The 23,537-nt window shown below is 41.7% G+C and overlaps 3 protein-coding genes and 1 long non-coding RNA gene across 7 annotated transcripts in view; 2 read left to right on the plus strand and 2 right to left on the minus strand.

Annotated features, from left to right (window-relative positions):
• Positions 1-33: 33 nt before the first annotated feature.
• On the minus strand, positions 34-5,524 carry c1h22orf23 (chromosome 1 C22orf23 homolog). Its single transcript, XM_085795764.1, has 8 exons — positions 5,437-5,524; positions 5,140-5,169; positions 1,914-2,007; positions 1,720-1,782; positions 1,259-1,429; positions 678-800; positions 415-515; positions 34-196 (listed from the first exon to the last, which is right to left on the minus strand). The coding sequence occupies exons 3-8, from the start codon at positions 2,005-2,007 to the stop codon at positions 86-88; spliced, it is 663 nt and encodes a 220-aa protein (XP_085651890.1). The 5' UTR covers positions 5,140-5,169; positions 5,437-5,524; the 3' UTR covers positions 34-85.
• Positions 5,301-23,537, plus strand: part of klf1 (Kruppel like factor 1 (erythroid)) — a 31,500-nt gene continuing 13,263 nt past the window's right edge. Inside the window, exons 1-3 of one of the 2 annotated variants that reach the window (XM_085795509.1) lie at positions 5,301-5,533; positions 7,657-8,506; positions 8,597-8,770. In XM_085795509.1, coding sequence (XP_085651635.1) covers positions 5,459-5,533; positions 7,657-8,506; positions 8,597-8,770 — 1,099 coding nt within the window. In that variant the 5' untranslated portion in view covers positions 5,301-5,458. Of the gene's footprint in view, positions 5,534-7,656; positions 8,507-8,596; positions 8,809-23,537 lie in introns of those variants that run through there. The other variant, XM_085795422.1, reaches the window with a different exon arrangement.
• Positions 8,636-17,835, minus strand: LOC146991243 (uncharacterized). 2 transcript variants are annotated; one of them, XR_015037490.1, is made up of 3 exons: positions 17,797-17,835; positions 17,518-17,575; positions 8,636-8,768 (listed from the first exon to the last, which is right to left on the minus strand). It is a non-coding gene; the product is annotated as an uncharacterized LOC146991243 (long non-coding RNA). The 2 variants fall into 2 exon arrangements; XR_015037488.1 differs by lacking the exon at positions 17,797-17,835 and adding an exon at positions 17,686-17,776.
• Positions 19,182-21,979, plus strand: LOC146991244 (uncharacterized). 2 transcript variants are annotated; one of them, XR_015037358.1, is made up of 3 exons: positions 19,182-19,336; positions 20,016-21,766; positions 21,803-21,979. XR_015037358.1 is itself a non-coding variant. In XM_085794362.1 (2 exons), exon 2 carries the CDS (start codon positions 20,095-20,097, stop codon positions 21,343-21,345), a length of 1,251 nt encoding a protein of 416 aa, XP_085650488.1. In that variant the 5' UTR covers positions 19,182-19,336; positions 20,016-20,094; the 3' UTR covers positions 21,346-21,979. The 2 variants fall into 2 exon arrangements, 1 of the variants encoding a protein (XP_085650488.1); XM_085794362.1 differs by having other exon boundaries at positions 20,016-21,979.

Genomic DNA, 23,537 nt, shown 5'->3' on the forward strand with positions numbered 1-23,537 from the left:
TCCACTGCTCCAACTCATAATCTGGAGTCGCTGTCGAATGGTTCTGTGGTTTTTATTTATTGCAGCTAATTTCCAGGTGAGTGCGTCAGCGGTCAGTCTTTTCCACATTTTCTGCACTTTCTTCTTTCCTCTCTGATGTCACTGCATCCTTCTTGTGACCTTGGGCTTTGTCCAGCACCGCCAGTTCTCTCAGTCTCTGGATTGGAGCCATGACACAACACAGGTTTCAGTACAGTTTTATTTCAAAAGAGAAGAAATGACACTTATTGGCTTTTAATATGCACAGAATCTGGAGCGTTGAGGATCTATTCACTACTATGCTACTGTTCTGCCCTTCAACATTATGATTATACATTTGAAGTTACAGAAACCTTTTTCAAAGTGCAAGGGATCTATAAACCATTGCTTATTTACCTGGGATATCTCAGAGTTGATGATGTAGATGTACTGCTCGTCCTGACCTAGAGACGCCATGTCTTCCAGAAACTGTCTCCTTTCCTCTATCTCATCCAGAACTACACAGACACAAGTTCATATTAGACTCATTCAAGCAGCAGTGGACATATTCAGCCAATCAGAGTTGAAGAGAGTAGAATTGAATTGAAGCTGAAATGGACAAACACAATCCTCTGTTGAAACAGTTTCTGTAATTCTTCTACATGGTCTGTTTTTCTCACCTTCCTGATACCGGTCTCTCTCCTTCACTTCTGGCTCACAACATGTAAAGACATCCGGGGGAGGCTCTTCTTGTCCTGTTGCCAGTATACTCTGAAGCCTCCTCTTCTCTTTCTCTAAGTCTCCTGAAATAAGAGGAGAAAAAGATGGAGACCCTGAGAGCTGAAAAATAAACAAACACACTGCAAATTCAGAAAAAATCAATATGCACGACACAGTCACACAACTCAGGAGGTGTTCCCAGAGGACTCTAAAAGGTGATGAACATGGCCGGGTTGCACTCATTGTTCAATGCCCAATGGTAACTTCAGAGCCCAGCAGGTTCATACATTTTGAGCATCATTGAGCAAGCGCCCCATATGCAGAGGCTATTGTCCTCGCTGCAGTCTGCCCCGATTACTGCATGACATTCCCCCTCTCTCTGCTTCCCCTTTTCCTGTCTTTCTCAACTATACTATCAAATAAAGGCCAAAAAAAAAGCCCCCAAATACTTTAAATGCTTAAAAAAAAAAAAAAAAGGATTGTGGCAGACTGTACTGTAGCCTTGTGGATCCTGGTTCAGGTGTCAGCTTCAAGGACCTACTTGTTGGAGCAGGGCGGAACTTCTCTCTGACGTAGCTGTTCCCAGAACGACAAGATTCAGCGCTGCGTCTCTGAGGTTTTGCTGGCAGGTGCCTCTGGGCAGATTTACCGGGTTTAGGCTCAGAGGGAGAAGCTGACCTGGAGTCAGAGGGCAGTGGCAAAGCTGTTCCGTCTGTGGAGGAAAGGTTTGTAAAAAAAATAAATAAAAATACAAGTTGTGAATGAGGGAAAGTTTAATAATTCAAATCATTTGTAGAGGGATTACTCCACATTTAAATATTTTCAACAATCACAACGATAGATAGATAGATAGATAGATAGATAGATAGATAGATAGATAGATAGATAGATAGATAGATAGATAGATAGATAGATAGATAGATAGATAGATAGATAGGCTGTTGTACTTGAGTATGACCATATTGCTCCTCTCAACTTCTCATCCCAAGACCTCAAACTTACTCTTCAGACATTCATTGATCTGTTTTTTCTGGCGGTTGGTGAGTCTTGACTCCTGCATCATTACTGAGAAAAGGGGAGAGTGTGATAAAAACAGACAGCACAGAGTGGTAGACGCCTCTACACCTTTATCTGTATCAGTCCCATTCATATCCAACCATCTGATCTGCAGCAGAGCTTCAGCAGCATCAGCTCACCTCTCAGCATGTCCTGCGTGTCCTTGCTGTATGTGCTGGGCCTGGGGCTGTTCCACAGACCCCCACTAGCTCTGCTTTGACTGAAGGCCTCCATCTGTAAACAGACACATAACAAATACTACATCACCCACAATCCCCTTGGTGTCATTTAAATATCTCTGTTATGTTGTGAGCTACATGTCAGCTGTAATTGATTTAATGTACGTTGTGTTGTTGTGTTTAATATGTGTTTGTTTTGTTTTCTACTCACATATCTTAATTTTTGTGTTTATTTAATGTTATTCATGATTCTTATCTCTGAAACATGATGCCTGCTCTTGTTACATTTTGGACACAGATATAATATTTGCCTGACTAGTTTGTGTTAAAATAAAGAAGAAAAAAGCTGTAATTTAAATGTGAGCAAATCCACTGCAAGAATAAAAATACTAATGAGTTCATGAACAACACCTTCGTGATTGTAGATATTGATTTTCTCTTCGTAATTAGCTCAGGATTAGCTGCCTACACCCTGTTAGACATGCTAACGCTGCTGCTGCTAATGACAACAACAGCTGGCTGTCAGAGCCAGAAACTGACTGCAACGTTACACGGAATAAAGTGAAGACAAGTCCACATGAGAGCTGACACACAATAAGAACAACTTACTGGAACAGTCTTGTTATCACAGGTTCCTGTAAACACACTCAGCCTCTTTCTTTCTGCTTCATCACAGCGTCCTTCCCTCTGTAGCCGAGTGTCGTTGCTGTGGCAACTAACAAACAACTTTGTGTTGAGGTGCTGTTTACTCCAAACTTTAGATATACCTACCGGTATTTATTTAAGCGGGGTTTTGTTGTTGTTGTTTGTTTTTACTCTACGGGCGTCGTAAAAACTGACTGACTGGCTGACTGACTGACTGACTGAATGACTGACTGACTGTGGTTTTATGTTCTTTTACAGTCTGTGGTTCTGACAGAGGAGAGGCGCAGTGACGACCCATGGCCACTAGATGGAGCACGGACAGACCTTTGTGTTGACTCTCATCAGTGTAGAAGATCTATCATGGATCTATTATGGTGTATATCCATCGGCCATTACAGCCATAGGTTATATGTTACAAGTTACAACTGATGAAGACTTGAAGAGCATCAGTCTGAAAATATTGATCAAATCCAAAAAAAAACATAAACAACAACAATATTTACACTATAGTGCTGTTTTACTTAACTTTTAACTGCCATTGCGTTCCAATTTAGGACACAGCTAGGTCTTTAAAGTCTATATAATTTCAGGCCAAAATAAATATCATTTGAAAAAGTATTTCAGGAGTATTTAAAGGTAGGTAGGCTAATGATATTAAAATAGAATCATAAAAAGTTAGAACCCCTAAATTAAAACAGGGGATTGTAGCCCTCTGTATGCAAAGCATAAGGATGAAAATGTCCATTCTTTTTGTGTTTCATCCTATTATCTATTTGTTTATGTTTCCAAATTATGTTATAAATATTTTAAAGTATTTATTTGACTGTTTACAATTACTAAATTACACAGATAATGGTCATGTACAGCACAGATTATCTCCACTTGGTTTTCAGGATTTTTTTTCCTTCATACAATGAAAGCAATCACACATAAATTCATAATCCAACCGTAAGCATTTTGAACTGAAGTCTCATTTGTTAAACAGACTATAGTTGAACTCCATGTGATGTGTTTAGGCCATTAGGAAACCTTTGCTGTGAGGTTCTCCCCCTAAAGCTTTCGCTGCCTGTGCGTAATGGATGTGTAGAGAAGTCGTCACTGTGTCTTTATCAGTGGTGGGCTAGTCATCGGCCATCAGCAGCAGTCAGGGGACATTATCTCTGGGAAGACAGCAGCCTGCCTCCGCCACATGTCAGAAGATAAACAGCAGCCAGACTATAATCACCTTTCACACATACAGTAGGTCTTCTCAGAAGTCAAAACTGCACATCCTCACTGGGAAGACCAAGACTGATCTGAATGCAAGTATATAGAGTGTGTTCAAACTAACACAGATGGCTAAATAAATAATAATAAGACAGTGTTTTTAGATATTAAACCAGAATGGGAAATGTATTAGATACTGGTGTGTGTTTGTTCATGATGTCAGCCTGCACCTCTCTACTTCTTCAATTCAATACTTCTCACATGAACCCCTGTAATTAATAAAAACTCATCTCTGATCACTGTTTAAATGAACATTAAATTAATGAATGAAATGAATTAAGTTATTTTTGTGCCACACACATCATGTTCATGAAATGTCCACACACTTCACCATACATGCTCTCTGCAGGCCGTGCCAAAGCATGCTTTATTAGATAGTGGCCAGTCATCTGATAATGACCAATGTTTACTTGTGAATGAAAAACAGTGAGGACTGCATTGATCTACAGTGTTGAGGTGGAATTTAACATTTAACGGTGGTTTGCAAGGTTAACTATGTTTTGAAGGATCTTAGCAGAGGAAAATTGACTTTGGGATTATTTGTTTTGCTTTTCTCTCTAAGTAGGAATACATTTACTGTAAAAATGATGTTTTATCTTGCTGTTTATGAGAACTTACTTTTTAGGGGAGTTTAATATGTCTCCCTTCACATTTTGGTGTTCATTTTTCCATGTTCATTCTTTTTATGCCACTCACAAGATGAAGTGACCTTAACTTTTACATCTGCCAGTGAGAAACTCCAGCAGGATGTTTGGTTTGTCTTCATTCATAATCAGAGAAGTCTCACAGGAAATATTCCAGTCATGCACTTTATTTCAAATCACTTGAAATGATCGATTTCATTCTCATTATTATGCAACATTGCAACTAGATACCATATTGCAGAAATTAATTAGAAAAATGTTTCAGCTACTTTTTTTTGTATTTGGAGTAATTTCATTCCCCAGCACAGTCAGCCCAAGTTGGAGCATACGTATAATAAAGCCTATTTCTCTCTGGAAAGGTCACGGTCCATTAAGACACCAGTGGAATGTAAAGATGTGTGAAGTGATTGTAGCATATCATGGCTATTTAGTTATTAGTTTGTATTATATGCATTACGTATTTAACAGAGCAGTGTTTTGTTTTGTTTTGTTTTCCACATTTTTCAGTTTTGTCAGTTTGTGTTTTTCCCACAGCACAGTCAGACAGAAAGTGGAGGTGACACAGCTGAGTTTCATGAGTGTTAATGAACAATCTTTAGGAATAAGGAGAAGTAGTCAGCTCAGAAACTCACGTTTACGCTCCACCTCCTAACGGTCAAGACCTACATGAAAAAGAGAGATTTGAAGTAGGACTCACAGCTGACAGAGATAGACAAGCGAGAGGAGGGAGAGATAGCAGAGGAGGAATGGAGAGCAGGAGAGCGCTTTAACAAACTGTTTCTGAGGCCTTCAGCTCTGAGTGGACTGTAACTGGGATGAGCGGTGTGAGGATCTAGGGTTTGACTTTCCATTCTTTCTGAGGATGAACCAAATCATGTAAAAAAACAAACAAACAAACAGAAAAAGCAAAAAGAAGAGAAAAACATAACTGTTGTTGCAACAAAGTGCTTGATGGCTGTTGCACAGGCTGTGCTCCCTTCCTTCAGCTCCTTCTCCAGCCTCGCTCCCTCCACTGACAATATGAAAGTAAGTACCATGTTGTTTGACTCTCAGAAATATCTGTAAAAAAAATATATCAGAATTGATCTAAATAATGTCCAGTGTAACCTGAACCAAAAACATGTATGTAAAAGCAAATCTGAGAATATCATGAAGGTAATGATAACCTGTGACAGTCACTCCTACATGTCACATGTAATTTACTCTTTCTCATAGTCAATTTTTATTTTACAAATGTGTCCGCCCTGAACTTGGGAACTTTCACACCTGACATGTGAAAAGCTCGTTTTCCTCAGTCCAACCAGGTTTGATGGAAGATTTTCACATTTCTGTTTCTAGAGAAATAGAATGACATTTCTATTTACTGAAGGAAAAATTGGAAACTGTGGCAGCATCATGTATTTAGACACAGTTGTTGCTCATTAAGGGAACTGTTGGGATATTGTAATGGTCGTGGGCCCGTAAGGTGGCTTTTCTGTCGACTTATGTTATCAAGATTAATGTTCAAAAGCTGTTTCTGAACAGTATGAGAAGTCATGTGTGTGGTTGTTTTAAATTGTTGTTTAGGAGGAACCCGTCCCCCGTTTTTGATCAAATAGTTTGAGTGAATTTATTGTAAATTGCTTTGGACAAAAGTGATTAATTGTTAATCAGTCATCCATACTGGCTGCAAAGAAATCCCTCCCTAAAGCAGTTACAATGTGCAGCAAGTGGCAAGGCAAGGCAATATGATTTGTATAGCCCATTTTTACAAACAGTTTGTCTCAAAGGGCTTTACATGGCATCACAACAACATATTCTGCCCTTAGACCCTCACATGGACTGAGGAAAAACTCCATAGAAAACCCTTTTAACAGGGACAAATTGGAGAAACCTCAGGGTGAGCAACATAGGAGGGATCCCTCACCCAGGACGGACAGACGTACAAGTGCAAGTGACAGAATAAAATCCAAATCTAAGACATCTAAGTTTAGAAATAAAGTCAGTTTTTTTTTGAAGGTTAGGGTGTTTTGGTTCCAGATGACTTCAGATTAATTTTGTCCTCAATAATATTTACACATAGTCAATTCACATAGAAATAAAACTACCAATTCTGGCACAAAAGCTACATGTTTTTACACCTGCACCTTGTACACATACTGTATTGGTAACCTCTCACTACTGAAGAAAAACATGAAGCTGACTTTCCAGCATGCGTACATACAGAGACATATAAAAGACTTTCACTCAGACTATCATAGTTTATCTGTTTATCTACATATTTTTGAACAATATTTTTAATTTACCATTCTTTTGACATTGTTATTTCACTGTCACAACAAAATAGGAATTTGGTACTTGAAAGACTTATTACTGCAGATGACAGATCACTTTTGGTCTGGTGACAATTTGTCACAACTATTAAATATATCAGGCCATGTGAGTATTGTTTGAAGATAGATATATCACCAGAGATGGACAGAGTACTCGACCCCAGTACTTGAGTAAAAGTACAAATACTACTGGTCAAAATTTACTCCGTTACAAGTAAAAATAGCCCAGGTGACATCTTACTTGAGTAAGAGTAAAAAAGTACTTGCTTTTAAAGGTACTTAAGTATCCAAAAGTACATGCTTTTAAATTTACTTTAAGTAAAAGTAAGAGTAAGAGTCAATTTCTTATTTTTCACATCAATGAATTACTGTATTTTTTTCTAAATGAATTTAAGGACCTTTTAACACTTGTTTCTGAGAATTAACTCTTTGAAACCACCTTCACTGATGTGCTGCTTTTAATACCACAATGTTATATAAAGCTGCAGAAACACCTATAAAAACAAATAAAATGAATGGGATCATAAGAGGACAGCAATTGTCATTTTCATGTTTTGTCCAATAGTATTTTAGAAAAAAAAAAGAGCAGACCTGAAAGTAACAAGTACTTTTCAGCCTTCCTAGCCTTCCTCCTCCAGTAAAAGTAAAAATACTTGTCTTGGAAATGTATTCAAGTAAGAGTAATAAGTACCAAAGCAATCTAATACTCAAGTAAAGTACAAATCCTCTGGATATGTACTTAAGTACAGTACTCAAGTAAATTTACTCCATTACTGTCCACCACTGGATATCATGTGAACAAATATGAACCTCTGCATTCATGTTTCGTGAATCTAGGTGTGGAAGACTGAGGGTGTCTCTCTCCCTCCGGACTCTCTCAGTAACAAACTGTTACCAGGCGGCTCTGAGCAGCTGCAGGTCTCTCAACAAATGACGGAGGAGCTCCTAGACGATGACAGCCGGGCATCTTGGGACATTGAGTTCCTGCTGTCTGACTGGAGCAACCCCTCATCCGACCTCAATCCCTCTCTGGAAAACACAGATCAACATCTCCCGCAGCTGGACCCCAGCACGGCGTACCATGAGGGCGGTGTGTTCAAGGACCCGCCGCCGGCACAGGAGTGTCTGCAGGTGAACGGCGGCAGCCTCATGGCCGAGCTGCTGTCCCCTGGAGACACCTCAGTGGTCCAGCCGGAGCTGTACCACCGTGGTTATAACGGTGAGCAGCCGGGCCGGACTTCAGCTCCCACTCTACCTACTGTCGATCACTTTGGCTTCCCTCAAGGGAGCAGAGGAAACCACAGTAAGGTCGCTCAATGGGACTTCAACCCCTACTACGCCCAACAGCAGCAGCACCCCACCATGGTGAATTTCACCGACGCCAGGTTCATCCAACCTCAAGCTGTGACCCCAGACCCTCGACACTACAGCTACATGCCCAACTTCAGTCATCACGCCGCCAGCCTGTTCTGCGACTACACCCACGGCCAGACGGCCGGTCATCTGCCCCTCCGCCAGCAGCCTCTGCTGGTCAGACCCCAGCTGCCCCCTCCTGGGGCGGAGGGGAAGCGTGGTCGAAGGAGCACGGGGAAAAAGCGGCCCGCCATCCACAGCTGTGAATACCCCGGCTGCAGCAAAACCTACACCAAGAGCTCACACCTCAAGGCTCACCTTCGCACCCACACAGGTAGGGTAACACAAAGATATGACAAGGAGATCTGATCTCAATACATGGATTGTTTGATATTTACCATTGGTTTTGTTGTGTACTCATCAGGGGAAAAGCCTTACCACTGTTCATGGGAGGGCTGTAGCTGGAAATTTGCCCGTTCAGATGAGCTGACGCGTCATTACCGCAAGCACACGGGCCAGAAGCCCTACGAGTGTCTGCTGTGTCAGAGGGCCTTCTCCCGCTCCGACCACCTGGCTCTGCACATGAAGAGACACACCTGAAACTCACACACACACACACACAAACAAACACACACACACACATTTGTATGGCTATCTTTGTGAGGACACTCATCGACATAATGTTTTCCCTAGCCCCTTACCCTTAGCCTCGTAAACCAGCCGCTCCCGGAAATGCAATTCATTTCATTTCTGAGGGAGAGTCTGGCCTCATCCCCGTTGTAAGCGTTTGGCCTGAAACCCTCAGAAGGCCGAGCCAATCAGCATCGCCGCTGTGATTGACAGAGCACGTTGGCCAATCAGGGACCGACTGGTGTAAAGCCCCGTCACTACACCAACTTGCTGATTGGCTGAATGGGGTTGTCTGTCAACGCTACTACTCCCGCCCAGCTCCCGCCCACCCCAAACGCTTACAACGGGGATGAGGCCAGACTCTCCCTCAGAAATGAAATGAATTGCATTTCCGGGAGCGGCTGGTTTACGAGGCTACCTTACCCTAACCTTAACCATCCAAAACAAATGCCTAACCTTAACCATTACTCTTAAACTAACTTAAACCCAATTATAACCTAAAATCTTAACCCAAGTCTTAACCCTCAAACAGCCCTTGGAAAAAGTGAGATAACCCCCCACCCAGCCAAAATGTCCTCACTTCACAAAAATGTCCTCACTCTGTTGGTTAAAAACTCTTGTCCTCACAACGTAGTAAGTACAAGAACACACACACACACACACACACACACACACACACACACACACACACACACAAAGAGAAAGAAGAAAAGATTTAAAAAAAAACTTGTCGGCTCCGACCTTCTAAAAACTAATCAGATATTACCTGAACATTTTCAACAGTACAGGCTCACAGACTAGACTAGGCTGTGAAAACTGACAAAACAACCAGTGGTTGGTTGGCATCACAAAGTTCATGCTGCCTGGGAGAGGTTTGATGTTGTAATTGTCAGACTTGCATGTCTAGTTTTGGTTTGCATCCAAAAACAAATGTGACAATTTGTCTAATTCAGAATATGAACATTTCTTTTAGAAGACACAATTGATATCCACAGCCTAAAGATCACCAGATAAAGTTTTAGAATTGATTAAGAAGAGACAGAGATATCATGGCATGACACCTACATTACCCACAATGCAACATATCAATTGGAGATTCAAGTGGATTCAGGTGTGTTATGCTAGAGGCAGCTAATGTAGCCCTGAGTCTCCAGGTTCAGACAGAGGTGAGGAGTGGGCTAAAAGATGTTTAACTCAACTTTTTTATTCTAAAATTTGTAGTCGTCTGCCCCGACTGGAGATGATTCAAGTGACATTACAATCGGCCTTCACGCAGCTTCCTGTGGAGCCGCGAAAGGCTGTGTTGTAGTACTCTAACAGACCTGTAACAGGATCTGACTTAGAACCAGCACACTTTTATTTCCCTTTAATGTGAGAATCTAGATTTGTTTTGTTTTTTATATTGAAGTTCAGATTACACGAGGTCAGACTGGTTATCTGGACATCATCATGGCACAACACTGGGGATTAAGACTTTGAGGACCTTGACTGGTGTAATGAGTTCCCAGTGTTTCTCAGAAGTCTTCTGCTCCCCCTTCAGAGGCCAACAAAGCAGACAGACACTGTACACACTATGGGCATGTAGACAGCAGACCTAAACACTAACAAAAACCTACTAAGATTGTGTGTTGACATAGGTTATAACAGTGTTGAAAGTCATGGTTCATTCATGAAGCCATGAAAACTTGCACTGGGATGATCTGACACTTTTGTCTGAACTGCAGTGCTGCCTGTGGTAATAATGAATGTAACTCTATGTATATGATTGTACAGTTAGTGCAGGGGCTAATGGCTTTTTGCCATCCCACTTTTTTGTTTGTTTGTCTATTTAGGAATTCTTATTTAAGAAAAACATGTATGGTTTTCTCTCTCTCATAAAGCAGAATTTAAATGTGTAAATAATTTGCATCTTTCTCAATTGTCTGTTATCATCTAAAAATGAGAAACATATTTATTAACACAATCTTTTATATCAACAGAAGATATTATATTATTGTACAATGTTTTTCTATTCTCTGAGGAGTGTTTTCAAGTTTTTCAAGTTATGAATTATTTTTTATTAATTGTTGCTAGCATAGTTCCAATAAAGACCTCTAATGCTGTAAAATTGCCTCAGTGTAAAACCGATTTGTTCAAGCTGAACTGCTGGAAAAATCAGTTATCTAAGAAATATAAATAAATGTAAATATATGCAAATGCCAAGTGTAACGTGGGGCTCTGGCCTTTAGGTGTCAGTGTGATGAAGCTCTGCTGCCTGCAGGCTGGTATCAGCAGTCTGTTGGCAGCTGCATGTGCACTGTTTCTAATCTGGGTGAGGGTGAGGTTGGGATGAGAATCTGTTTATGTAACTCGCCGCTCACTGATTCATCCTGATTATGTCAGATGATGGAAATCGTCATCACATTATGGAGCTCCCTCCCCCTCTCTTTCTCTCTCTATCTCTCTCTCTCTTTCCTTCTTTCCAAAACACACAGACACATGCACAGGCATGCATGGCCTCTGGAAAGGCAAACACAGATAAAAGCAAACACAATTACACATTCACTTGCCATCATTTGCAACACATGCTTGAGCATATACACATTAAAATGAATAAGCATGCATTTGTCAACTGTTAACCCATATGAACTAACATCTCCGTCTGCAGGGTGGACATAACTGCACAAAACATCGCAACTGAAACAGAAAAGAAATGTTGATGTTCAAGTAATCAAACAATATACAGTATAATACCAAGTAAAAGCACACTGCAACTGATATAAACAGACAGTCAAGACTTTCCAGACTCTACTTCTTTGATTCTGACCATTAAATCTCCAGCTTTATGCCAGTAAACAGAGTTTAATAGTAAATTAGTTATAGATGTTAAATACTTGTAGGTGATTTAATTGTTTAATAGATTTTATTCACCCTTACTCTGCCCAAAAAAGCTTTAGAGGACTAGTTTAAAGATATTAATCTCTGTTTGGTAACAGTACTGAGCTCCACTCCAAATTTCCTTTTTGGTGTACTATCATGGCTATGTTTGGAGTGTTAAACCTGCTCATCCGGGGTGGCATGATTACAGGTGAGCCAGTAATATCCTCACTGCACACACACATAAGCAACACACTGCTGCCCTACTCACACGGGGAGTAATCCTGATAATTACAGAGTCACAGATATACTATATACTCCACGAATAATCTGTTATCCACTGAGACTGAGAGAAATTCTACTTCACTTGTCGATTGAAGGTGGTCATATATGCAATATGAGTTTATTTTAGTGCCGTGCTCAGGAGTACGTGATCCAGGATTTAGAGATGACACGAGGACAAAGGCAGGGGAGTGACCTGTGGTGACACTGAAAAGCACAAATAATCAAAAACCTGAGCAATTCCCCTCTGTTCTTCCTTTTCTAGGAGGACCTGCCTTATATCATGTAATACATGCTTAAAGACACAGCAAGAACATAACATGAACTATTTACCTTGAAAAATACAGCGGGGGGACAAGAGGTCAGCAGCAAAGCTCGACAATGACATTTTAGTTACGACGGCGAGCGGGCCAAAGCTTAGAGTCTGAACAGCATGTCCCATAAATGTTTTTTTCATGCACTTCGTCTTTTAGTAGATGACGACTCCTCTGTAGGTTAGTAAGTTTCACTTCCAGTAAATCCCCATGGCATGATGTAAAATTATTAATGGAAATAAGCTCATTATACCCCCCTAATTAGATTTTTGAGGGTAGGTTCACTGAGGACAGATGTGTAATTAAATAAGCCCTTTCTGTCTTGTTTTCTTCTGTGGAGAAATGCACATTAATCCGTCTCTGTGGATAACTTTTCTCCATGGAGAGGACATTTCAGGACACTTGTTTGCTTAGGTTCAGGAAAGAAGGAAGTGGAAAGGGAACTTGGGAGGGATGAAAGATGAAACAATTTATTTCATTTGATCATTTACTGGGTGCCGCATGAATAACATGGTTTTTTTATGTTTACTTAAACCCTCCTTATGACATTAAATTTAAGATTCAAGTCTTAAAAACATACTTGTTCTGCTACATTTAAAAACACGGCATAAACATTACAGTCAGCTCTATGCCATCCCATCCTTTACCTTCCTCATCTCCTAGGCAGGGACACGCTATAACATGTGCGTGTGAATGGCAACAGTGTGTGACAACAGTGTTACTGAAAAGAAGCAGAGACACAGGAGAACCGCGTCAGTTCACCAGACAAACACACAGTCAAAGAGATACACACACTTAGACACCAGTCAGCGTACAGAATATTGTAGCATGAATATTTTAGGAGCTCTGCCTCTCCAGTGAGCATCTATAAATGGATTTTGCCTGCATTATTGAAGCCTGCTACTTTAGGACAGCACTGATACCGTCGCTCCAAACTGAGATATCTATTTACACTTTGAATTTTGTACGGGGGTTGAACATTCATGGACAGATCTGAACTGAAACGCTCCACAAGAGAGCACAGATAAGTTTTTTTTTTTAATGCGAAAAAACTTGGCTGCCGCAATAAGCTCTCTCTCTGTTGGCTGAACTAATTCAATGCATGTCACTGTAAATTGATATCGGTGTGTAGAAATACTGACTGAGCTGCATGTTTGTGATTACACAATCTCACATAATGGGAATCTTGGCCTGATGTCCAAACACAGGATGAGGATTAGGGTGGTGAAAGCCGCTGCAGCGCTGAGGCTGTTGAGAGGGATTGTGAGCCCAAGTGGATCGAGGGATGTGAAAAGGAGGGAAAGAGGGGGAGGGGGAGGGAGGAGAGAGAGGGGTGGGGGTGTAGTTCTCCTGATTTGAACTTGAGCGGACACACACAAAGTTAAACAAGGCCACTGTCTGCTCCGTGCTCACTCATTACTTTGTGCCTTTGTTATTCGGGGCTTTAATGAAACTTCACATACACATGAATGCACATACACACATACTGTACCGTACTCTTACTTTATACATTTAAAGACCGTTACTACTGAACAAAATGCGTTCCTGGCTGCCCCCTTGTGAGGGGTCAGCAAATCAACTTCTAAATGTTTAATCTGGCATGGGTTTTACATCAGGGATCGAAACCACAAACTCCAGGATCAGAATGGTCAAAATCCAAACTTTTATATGGGTCAAGCAGAAAAAGCTCAGGTAAACGCACATGTCTTTCAAACTCATATCCAGTCTGAACATGTCCAAGAGATATTTTTTCTGACTTGTGCTCTTCATGACTAGTGAACTGACTTTTTAGTTTTTACTCAACTTTACAAAAACACTGTGCTCTAACTTCTGATGAAATCTATATGAGGTTTACATGATGTAAACAATAAAGATAAACTAGAAAATTTCCTCTGGGAAATTTTGATAGGACCATGGGGGGTTACTGCCGGGCATAGCTACCATCTCTGTCAACATGGGAATCGAACCCACGATCTTAAGGTCAAGACAGAGCTGATCAGACACACATCTGAGCACTGATATGGAGAAGCTGTAATCAAAGTCAGTCACCTGTGTGTATCTGTGTGTGTTTGTAACTTTAATCACATGAAGTTACCTGTGTGTGTTTGTGTATGGGGTGTGGGAGAGGGGTGCGCGCATACATGTATGTTACCTGTGTGTTTATAAACAGGTTAACGAGTTCCAGGTGGATTGTTTATAAACCTTAACGAGCTCTGGCCTGAGACACAGAGGTTACCACGGCAACTTGAGGTGGTTGTCAATGACGATAGAGGCCCCCCACGCTGAGGCAGACAGAAACGTCAAGAAAAAGCGATTTTCTGCCTCTGCACTGGTCTCACATTTGGGCTTATTCTGACAAAATGGTAGCTCCTATCAGAAAAAAACACAGACTGGGAGCGTCACAAGGACTTCCTGAACAATTTAGTACGATTTGGTGTTTCTACAGTAAATATTTTGGAGACACTTGCGATTTTAAAACAGGGGTCTGTTCTGCTTCTCTCAGAAAATCTTTGTATTGGAGTCAATGAGGAGCAGAGACAGACGTGGCCGCACTTAGAGGCTGCCAATTCAAATTCTGTAAGTCTCTCAGATTTTTTGAGCACATGGTGAGAGACGAAACAAGTTTGTCTACAGATTTGGAAAAAATCATGTGTGTAGAATGTAAATTGTGTCCAGGAGGAGTGTGGAAAGAGAAAAGTTTCAGAAGATTTCAGACAACTTCTCCCACTCTAAGTGTTGATGTCACCCACTCTGACACGAACATTTCATGCAATACACACCCATTATAATCTCATAATTTCTCCAAAAGTGATCATGGTCATTGATCAGTGATTGATCACAAATTATATGACCTATCAAAACGTGGATTGATACGCCAATACACAAGACTTGTGTCCACTGTTTAAAGTTTAAATGGAGTTTCTAGGTGAAAGTATGCCTGAGCAGAAGAAAAACTCGACTTCAATGCTGTTTTTTGAGCCAGTGCTCGGTGCGATTGCCCCGTGGCCCTAATAAATGATTTTGATTATGGGTGATAGCTGCTCAAGTCTTTATCTTTCGACTACAACATGATGAAAAGTTTTCCACATCTCCTGGTGTTGCATATTCTGTGGTGGTGTTAGATGAATGACCGGCACATTTACAATCAGTAAAATGTGAAACATTAACAAGAATGTGTATGAGGGCACATTTACACGCACAAAAACACATGCTGTTTGCTTTCATATTTTGCACAATATTTCTGTTACATAATCCATGGTGCACCGCGGACACATTTGCAGTGAAGTGTGTCCTGTGAAAGACCCACTGTTGATCTTTTTCCAAAACCAACCTTCAGGACAAAACATGGGGACATGGTTGGCGTCATGGAGGGTAGCTGATGTTCAAAGGTACGGTAAGTCTGTCCAGGATCTGTACATATACACACATACTGCACCACGGACAGTGACACCTAAAGAGATCATAGCAAACGCCCTCTTTACTGCTGAAACAGATCCGCTGTGGTGAAATAGTAGACTGTTTTTTTTGTGCAATTAATAATGACATAATATAGACTATGTCCAGCTTCATTCATCCTTAAGATTGTGGGTGTAAAGATATTATACAATTGTCCAGATGGAACTGTTTATATTTTACAAAAGAGCTTTTCCAGGATTCTTTCAGAAAAATAAAAATAAAATGCAGTGTGAGGAAGATTACCACAGTTTAACTGTGACAAGTGATATGATCTCAGCCCACTTGCGTCAGAGTGAAATATCACAGCAAACGATAAAGCTTAATGTCTTTGACACCGGAGAGGTTCCTCTGGCACCAACAGGAGGTTCACAAGTCTCCATAGCTGTGAACGACCCACATCAAATTTAGCATAACGATTCAAAATGACACTCTGTTATTGCTGTAACTTTGATCTCCTGATAGATGTGTTTATCAAATACCTGCAAAACTGATGCAATTCGAACAGCAATTAGTGTTAAGTGCTAATCAACAGATGTTAGCACGCTGCCATGCTAAACATATTTGGTGAGCATTGTATACATGATACCTGCTAAACATCAAAAAGTCAGTATTGTCATCACGGTACCATGCTGATGCAGCGTTATATCAAAGTACAGCCTGATGGAGCCACTAACCCAGTGGTTCCCAACCTTTTTTGGCTCGTGACCCCTTCACATATTTCTGGCGATCACGTGACGGCCGTCAATCAAGATGCGCCAACTTGGATATCTTTATGCTGCATTTTATTTGAACTACTACTACTTTGAAAGTATAGAATACAGTTATTTAAGATTGTGTGTGGTGTTTTTAATCATAATTTTAAAAAGAATAATAATTAGTATTTTTTTTAATCAATTACTAAACATTTCAGGCGACCCCATTTGAATTCCAACCCCAAGGTTGAAAAACACTGCACTAGCCTGTCTGAAGACTCTTTAATTCCAGGTACAAATATTTCTCAGCAGTCATCAGATCATGTATCATGGCGAGGACACGCTATAGTGGACAAATTCAAAAATTCAAATTGATTTACTCTGGAAAACAGATCAGCCATTAAATCCTTTTTGATTGGAAAACTGGATTTTAAGGGTAGACCTTTTTTTTTTGGCTGTTAAACCCTTTGTTTCTGATTTATGTGTGTGTGTGTGTGTGTGTGTGTGTGGGGGGGGCTTTTATACAATAGAACAACTGGAGGAATAAACTGAAATCAGAAAGTTTCACTAGATAATTTCTTGGCAGCTCATTCAGCTGAACCTCGGGACAGCAGTACAGTTTTCTTTTCTCAGAATTGTGTGTGTGTACACCGCTGCATGTCACAGCCATACACCAGCATGTTCAAACTGATCACTCAAGGTCATGGCAACAGGTCAATAATAACAGTGTGTATTACCAAATGCTCCAGAGAGTATGCATAAGTTAAGGAACGAGAAGTCAAGTGTTGCCTTGTTTTGCAAAAACTGACGAGACTGACATGGAGACAGAGAGATCCAGTGTGAAGCATTTCCATACACAAAGAGGAAGTATCACTGTCCAGCAGATCGCTCGTGGAACAATGTTCCTTTTTTCTGTGCAACCTCACCCCAACTGAACTTCCAGTACTGCGTAGTCCTCACATGCTCTCTCTCCCTCTCTCTCTCCCTGTGTATTACATAACAGCTCCCTTTTCCATTTACACTATCTACTGGCATTCAAGTGAGTCACTCTCTCTGTATGGCCCTTTACATGCTTTATTTACAAAACGTGGTTATGACATTATGGATTTACTCACGTGTGCAGTGACACAGCAGTTATCTTCCTTTGTTCTTGCACACTGCAGCCACTGGTCTCTGAAAAAAGAGGAAACACAATGAGTGACAATACACATCCTCATGTTCAATCTTTGACAGTGTAAACTGGTGTGTTTGATAATCTAATGTGATAGAAATAAAAATACAACCATGTGATCTTTTCATTCAGAAACAAAGGGAGTGCGTAAAACACATGCGCCTGCATAAAACACATTTCCCTGTAACTGTGTTACCTTGAACTGCTTAATATGGGTACTTACCTGCAAAGAGCAAATGAGGACAGCTCTCGGCACCATGACTGCTGTGCACACAGGCTTTTGTAAACTAGATGACCTAATCTAACACAGTGAAAGTTTAAAAAAAAAAAAAAAAAAATGAAGGAGAAAAATGAGACCAAGCTCAGCATTTATCCTCTCTTTATTAAAATCACAAGAAATACATTTTCTCTGCTCATAACTGATGCCAGACTCTATTACGTCCCCATAATTTAGAGCTCACTGGAGTGGTCAAATACTGCAACTAATAAATAGTAGGAACAGTCTCATGATTTAGATTTATTAATATTTTTAGAGGATTCAGGACTTCTTAAACCTATCAAACTAAATTATACTTATCATTACTTAGAATATTATATTATTCTTTCATTCTGTGTATGTCTTCTGTTTCTTGCCCACCCCCTGGCCTGTACGTCCAGACAGAAACATCTGGATCAGTTTAAATGTTGTAGAAGAGTAGTTATCACTTCATACCTGGTAACTATGGTAACATGGTCCTCTGCTCTGACTTTTTTTTATCAACTCCACCATCAGGTCAAAGTTTCATTTTTGTTCAAGAATAATCTGTTAAACTGAGACACCACCTATGAGTCACATCTGTATCTTGTGTGCTGTGCTAATTAGAAAATGCTACCATGGTAACACGTCTACATAGCATCGGCGTGTTAGCATTGTCGTTAGCTCGCCTCACAGTAACGTTAGCACCTCACAGGACTGTTAGCATGGTTGCACTGTAAGTTACTCTTAGCTTAGCCGGTATTTTACCTTTTTGTCTCAACAGTGTAGGGCACGTCACGTTTAAAAAGTAATAGTTACTTTCCCCAAAAAGTAACTGAGTTAGTAGCTGAGTTACATCATAAAGGTAACTTAGGTAACTAATTACCAGGAAAAGTAACTGCGACGCGGAGCCTGCCTGTGCGGAGGTCGGAGGATTACCGAGTGAGTTGGTTACTTCCAGATGGCTTTTTCCCTACTAGTTGTAACTTGTAACCAAAATAGAATGTCTCTGTTGTAACTAGTAACTAACTTTTTTGATTACTCGTTACTGAAAAAAGTAACGCCGTTATTCCCATCACTGCTCAAGAACAAACATGTAACGTTACCTACTTATAAAAACGCTGTACAGGAACACAGCAGGAAGTCAGTCTGCTGGGTTTTCATTATGTTGATTGTAAGTGGTTTATTAGTGTCTTACCCATAGGTCTTACCTCGTACTCCTTCCAACTACATTAAAAACGGAGACTTGTTTTGGAGACACTTTGAGATCTGTTGTTAAGCAGTTACAGTGTCTCTCGCTGGTTTGACTCCGCCGGCTTCCCGTTGGGAGGAGGAGGGGGGAGGAGGGCGGGTAGTAGTGGGGGGGTCACCCGGGGTGAGGATCCGACCCCGGCTGAACCGATGAGCGGGGAAAGAAAGGACGGAGAGAGATGCGGAGCTTTTCAGGAGCAGAGACATCCAGACGAGCGGAGCGGCTCCACGTGCCTCCTGTGTCCGCCTGAAGAGCCTCCTGAGCAGCTGCTGATCTGTGAGTAGTCGCTCCTCTGGAGCCGCTTTAACCACGTTTATCACAGATCTGATTTTACTATATCACACCAGTGGAATTAGCTAGATAGACTCCGTTAAGGTATATGAATAATATTTTGCAGTTATCATCTTTGAACGGATAGAAAATGGTATTGGTTTTATGTTGACAATCATTTTGGATTAAGGGTTAAATAAATAAAAGAAACATCTTGGTAATATGAGGGTAATTACCTTGTGTTTGACTGGATTCACTTGATTCAAATCAATTTCTGAAATGAAATTTAATATTTTAGTAAATGATCAGCCATTTAGGATGTTTCACGTTTTTCCAATTAGAAACTTTTCAAGTACTCTTAATGAATTCCTCTTTGTAAACTGCTCTTTCGGTGAATTGGCTGGTATGAATATGATGAATTAAAACGTCCCTGATTACTAATTTTTGAGACCGTTTTGGATTCAATTAAAAAAAAAAGTTATGAGTCTATATAAATGCAGCTGTATCCCTCGGAAATGTAGTTAAATACAGGCAACCTGCGAATGTAATTTTTTATTTTATGACTTTAATGTCTTTTCCAGTTGATAATTACAACATCTAAGTGGCAGCATGATGTCAGTGAAATGTTTTGCAACCTTGTAAACAAATCCTGAGCTCATCAGTGTTTGTGTATTTTCACCACTAGGTGGCGCCATTATAGAGCATTTCATCCTCAGCCTCCAACCATCAGCAACAGACCCTGCAGAGCGCTGAAGTGATTGAACATGACGGGTCAGACTGTGGGAGCCATCATCCAGGACCTGTCAGTGCCAGCGCTGCGGGATGTGGAGGGGCTGGAGTCCAGGCCTCAGGGTGGGACCGGGTCTTTCACTGATGAGGCCGTTTCCATCCTGACCTCCACCAGCCAACTGGCCCGAACCCTGCTGGGTCGCACATTTGCCCTCAAACACAAAGAGAGCCTCGCCAACGCTGAAGCTAAGGCGGGCTGCAGCTGTGATGAAGACAACGGAAACAACGCACGCCGCAAACGGGAGTTCATCCCCAGTGAGAAGAAAGACGATGGCTACTGGGACAAGAGAAAAAAAAACAACGAGGCGGCCAAACGGTCCAGAGAGAAGCGGCGAGCCAACGACATGGTGCTGGAGAGGAGGGTCCTGGGTCTGCTGGAGGAAAACGCTCGCCTGAGGGCCGAGCTGTTGGCCCTCAAGTTTCGCTTCGGTCTGGTCAAGGATCCGTCTGACGTCACCATCCTGCCGCTCACTGCGTCGCTCTGCGCCCATCAACCATCCACTACCACACATTACTACCAGCCTCACACTGAGGGACCCTCATACCTCAACACACATCAGAGTGCAAACAGCCACTACATCCAGCCTCACCCTCTGCAGCAGGCTGCCGTCTACGGGCTAAGGGGGGCCGGGCCCACGTCGAGTCACAGCGTATCGGAGGAGTCCGCTGTTTCCACTTCGTGTAACTCAAACATGGGGAGCCCTGTGTTTTTTGAGGACACGCTGAGCGAACGGAGCGGACCCTCTCCGGAGCAGCAGGGTTACGACTCCCACATCTCCACCTTGGAGGCCAGCGAGGGTCAGTATGTAAACAAACAAGACTCACCTGAGAGTTTGAGGAGTCTCCCACACAAGCTCAGATTCAAAGGCCCTGGTTGTAGCAGCGACGGAGGGGAGATATCTCCTCTCTCTGATAGCAGACACAGTGGACCGCCTGTAGCCACAGTGGGGCCAAACATCCAGGTACGGAGCCAGCAACAGGCGGCGTGGGACAGTCGGGAAGTCGGTCAGGCTCCTTGGTCCAGGGAAGAGGTCGGTCCTGGACTTGGGCATCAGTATCAGGGTCCCTCCTCTGGTTATTATAACTCCATCTCTCTGCAGAGCTCCAAGGACACCACCTACACAACAGAGGATGTTAGTCTGAGATCGCAGATCAGCTGTTTGTCTCAGGAAGTGGCTCAGCTCAAGAGGCTCTTCTCTAAGCAGCTGCTCTCAAAGATGGCTTAGAAACCTGAAGGTCAAACCCAGACTGAAACTAATCGGCCGATTTCAGCAGAATCTTTTCCAGAAAATTGATCTCACAGACTGGTTCCCACTTTGAAGCACTGCACTGATGCAAAGAGACTTGATTTTCCATGCCACAGGAAAAGCTGAATCCAGTGATTGATCCCCATTCTGGGATGGTCAACAACACACCACTGCCAGAGAAGACTTGTATCCGTCAAAACAATATTTAATAGAGGTGATTCATGTGTGCTTCGTTGTGAAAAGTCACTGTACATTTCCGAACACTTGACTGAGCAGGTCAGTCACGAACACTAGATGAACATGTGGGATAATACTAACCATGCACAGAGTCATGATTTGTAAGGCTTTGGTCTTCACATGTTCAACACTACTGTACACATTAACACACACGTCACACACCGTCACTGAGACATTCCTTTAATTTCTTCAGCACAAGGTGTGTTGTGTATAACATTATCCTGTGTTGAATCTGTACTAAATGTGACTGTACTGTGGATTTGTGTTTGTTCACTTCATCAGTTTGTGGTTGATCTTATGAAAGCAGAGTACATTAGAAGTCATTTTCAGCATCACTGTAACTCAATGGAGTGTTTGAAAATAAAAATATATTTTATCCAAAAGCCTGATTAATCGTTTATGTCAAACTGAGATATTTTTGTATGATATAAATAACAGTTTTATTTGCTCTACTGTAATGGCCACATGTAATTTAAACCATCGATGTGCAATATGCAAGACTGTTTTTGTGCATGGAGTCATGGCACTCGAGTTAGAGGATGCATGACAAAAGTCTCTTTTTCCTCTGAACGTAGGTTTTATTCCTGGCCTTGTTTTCTTTTAAAGACTATTTAAAAAATATAAATACCACCTTGGCGCCAGCTCGTACTGAACTAAGGTTACTGAACTGAGGGGGGACAGCAGGGTGTTGGGCAGTGCACAGTGAGAGAGGGGTGGATGCAGGGAGGGGAGAGAGACACTGCATGAGTCATCTATCACGTCAGCAGTAGAAAGCTATTTTTAGAGTTGAGGCAGTTGCGGTGGAGACTGATTGGTCCGTGTGGAAGTGAAGGATAAAGGTTTAGAATATCTCAACACCTGGAAATAGAACAAATCCTGCAGATAGACAGAAACATACAGCAATGCAGTAGATATTGATAGCAGTGGAAAGCCAGAGGGCCACATGTAGCAGCTGCATGTACTGAATTATGAATTTGTTGTAGAAATGTATGATTAATTGGATCAGTCATTATTCTGCATTGACAAAATCTTGGGATATTTCCATCTTCAGTCCTCAGTGTTCAGCCTTTTGAAAAATATATGTATATATATTTACCACCAGGTGGCGCCAAATGTCTTTACCGGCATGGATCACCAACTCTCATTCATTCATTCATTCATTCACAGCAGTGTTACTACAGAGGTCATCTCCTCCATTGTGCTTCCTGAAGCACCACATGCTGCACATAGAGAACAAGCAACACTATTATTCTGTGTTGGAAGCACATGCACTCGTACCATCAAATTGGCCATTTTTATTCACAAAGCACAGCGTTAGGTCAAGTCTGAACAGGCATCAGCAGAACGGTGCAGCTGCAGAAGAACCATTCTTTTTTTTCTCTTTTTTTTACGCTGTTTGTCTCTCCACATCAACAACAAGATGCTCATGAGCTCTTTGTCTGTGATCAATCTTCATCCAGCCCAGTCTGCAACCCGCCCCCCATGCCATGAGCCTCATCCAAGGGAGTGAGAGCCTTTTGGTTGCTAGGCAGGCCCCACCATACTACCACAGTTGCCAAGGGAATGCCTGCATGCAGAGGCAGCTGGAAAGATGGAGCAGTGTGTTGGGGGTTGGTGGTTCTAACAGAGGACTGGTGGGGGGAGGAGCTAGACAAGTTCAAGGCTGCCGTTTCTCCGGCATGGTCTAATGGTGATGATGATGGTGTGTGTGTGTGTGTACGTGTGTGTGGAGACAAAGCAGGGGGAAGGGATGTGAATGAGTGAGAAAGTGGGCTGGATGTGTGTCTGATACCAAACAGGGCTGACGTAACTGCAGATGAAATATGGTGGCGATGAGGACACTAGGCTTTGTGGGATAATAAAGCTCCTAAGCAGATAATACACTGACATTTTTCTGAACAGATAAACACAACAAAGAACATGAAATTATGAAA

Source organism: Trachurus japonicus, chromosome 1 (genome assembly GCF_045865225.1).
Source record: "Trachurus japonicus isolate A0001 chromosome 1, Traja_1.0".
NCBI lineage: Eukaryota > Metazoa > Chordata > Actinopteri > Carangiformes > Carangidae > Trachurus > Trachurus japonicus.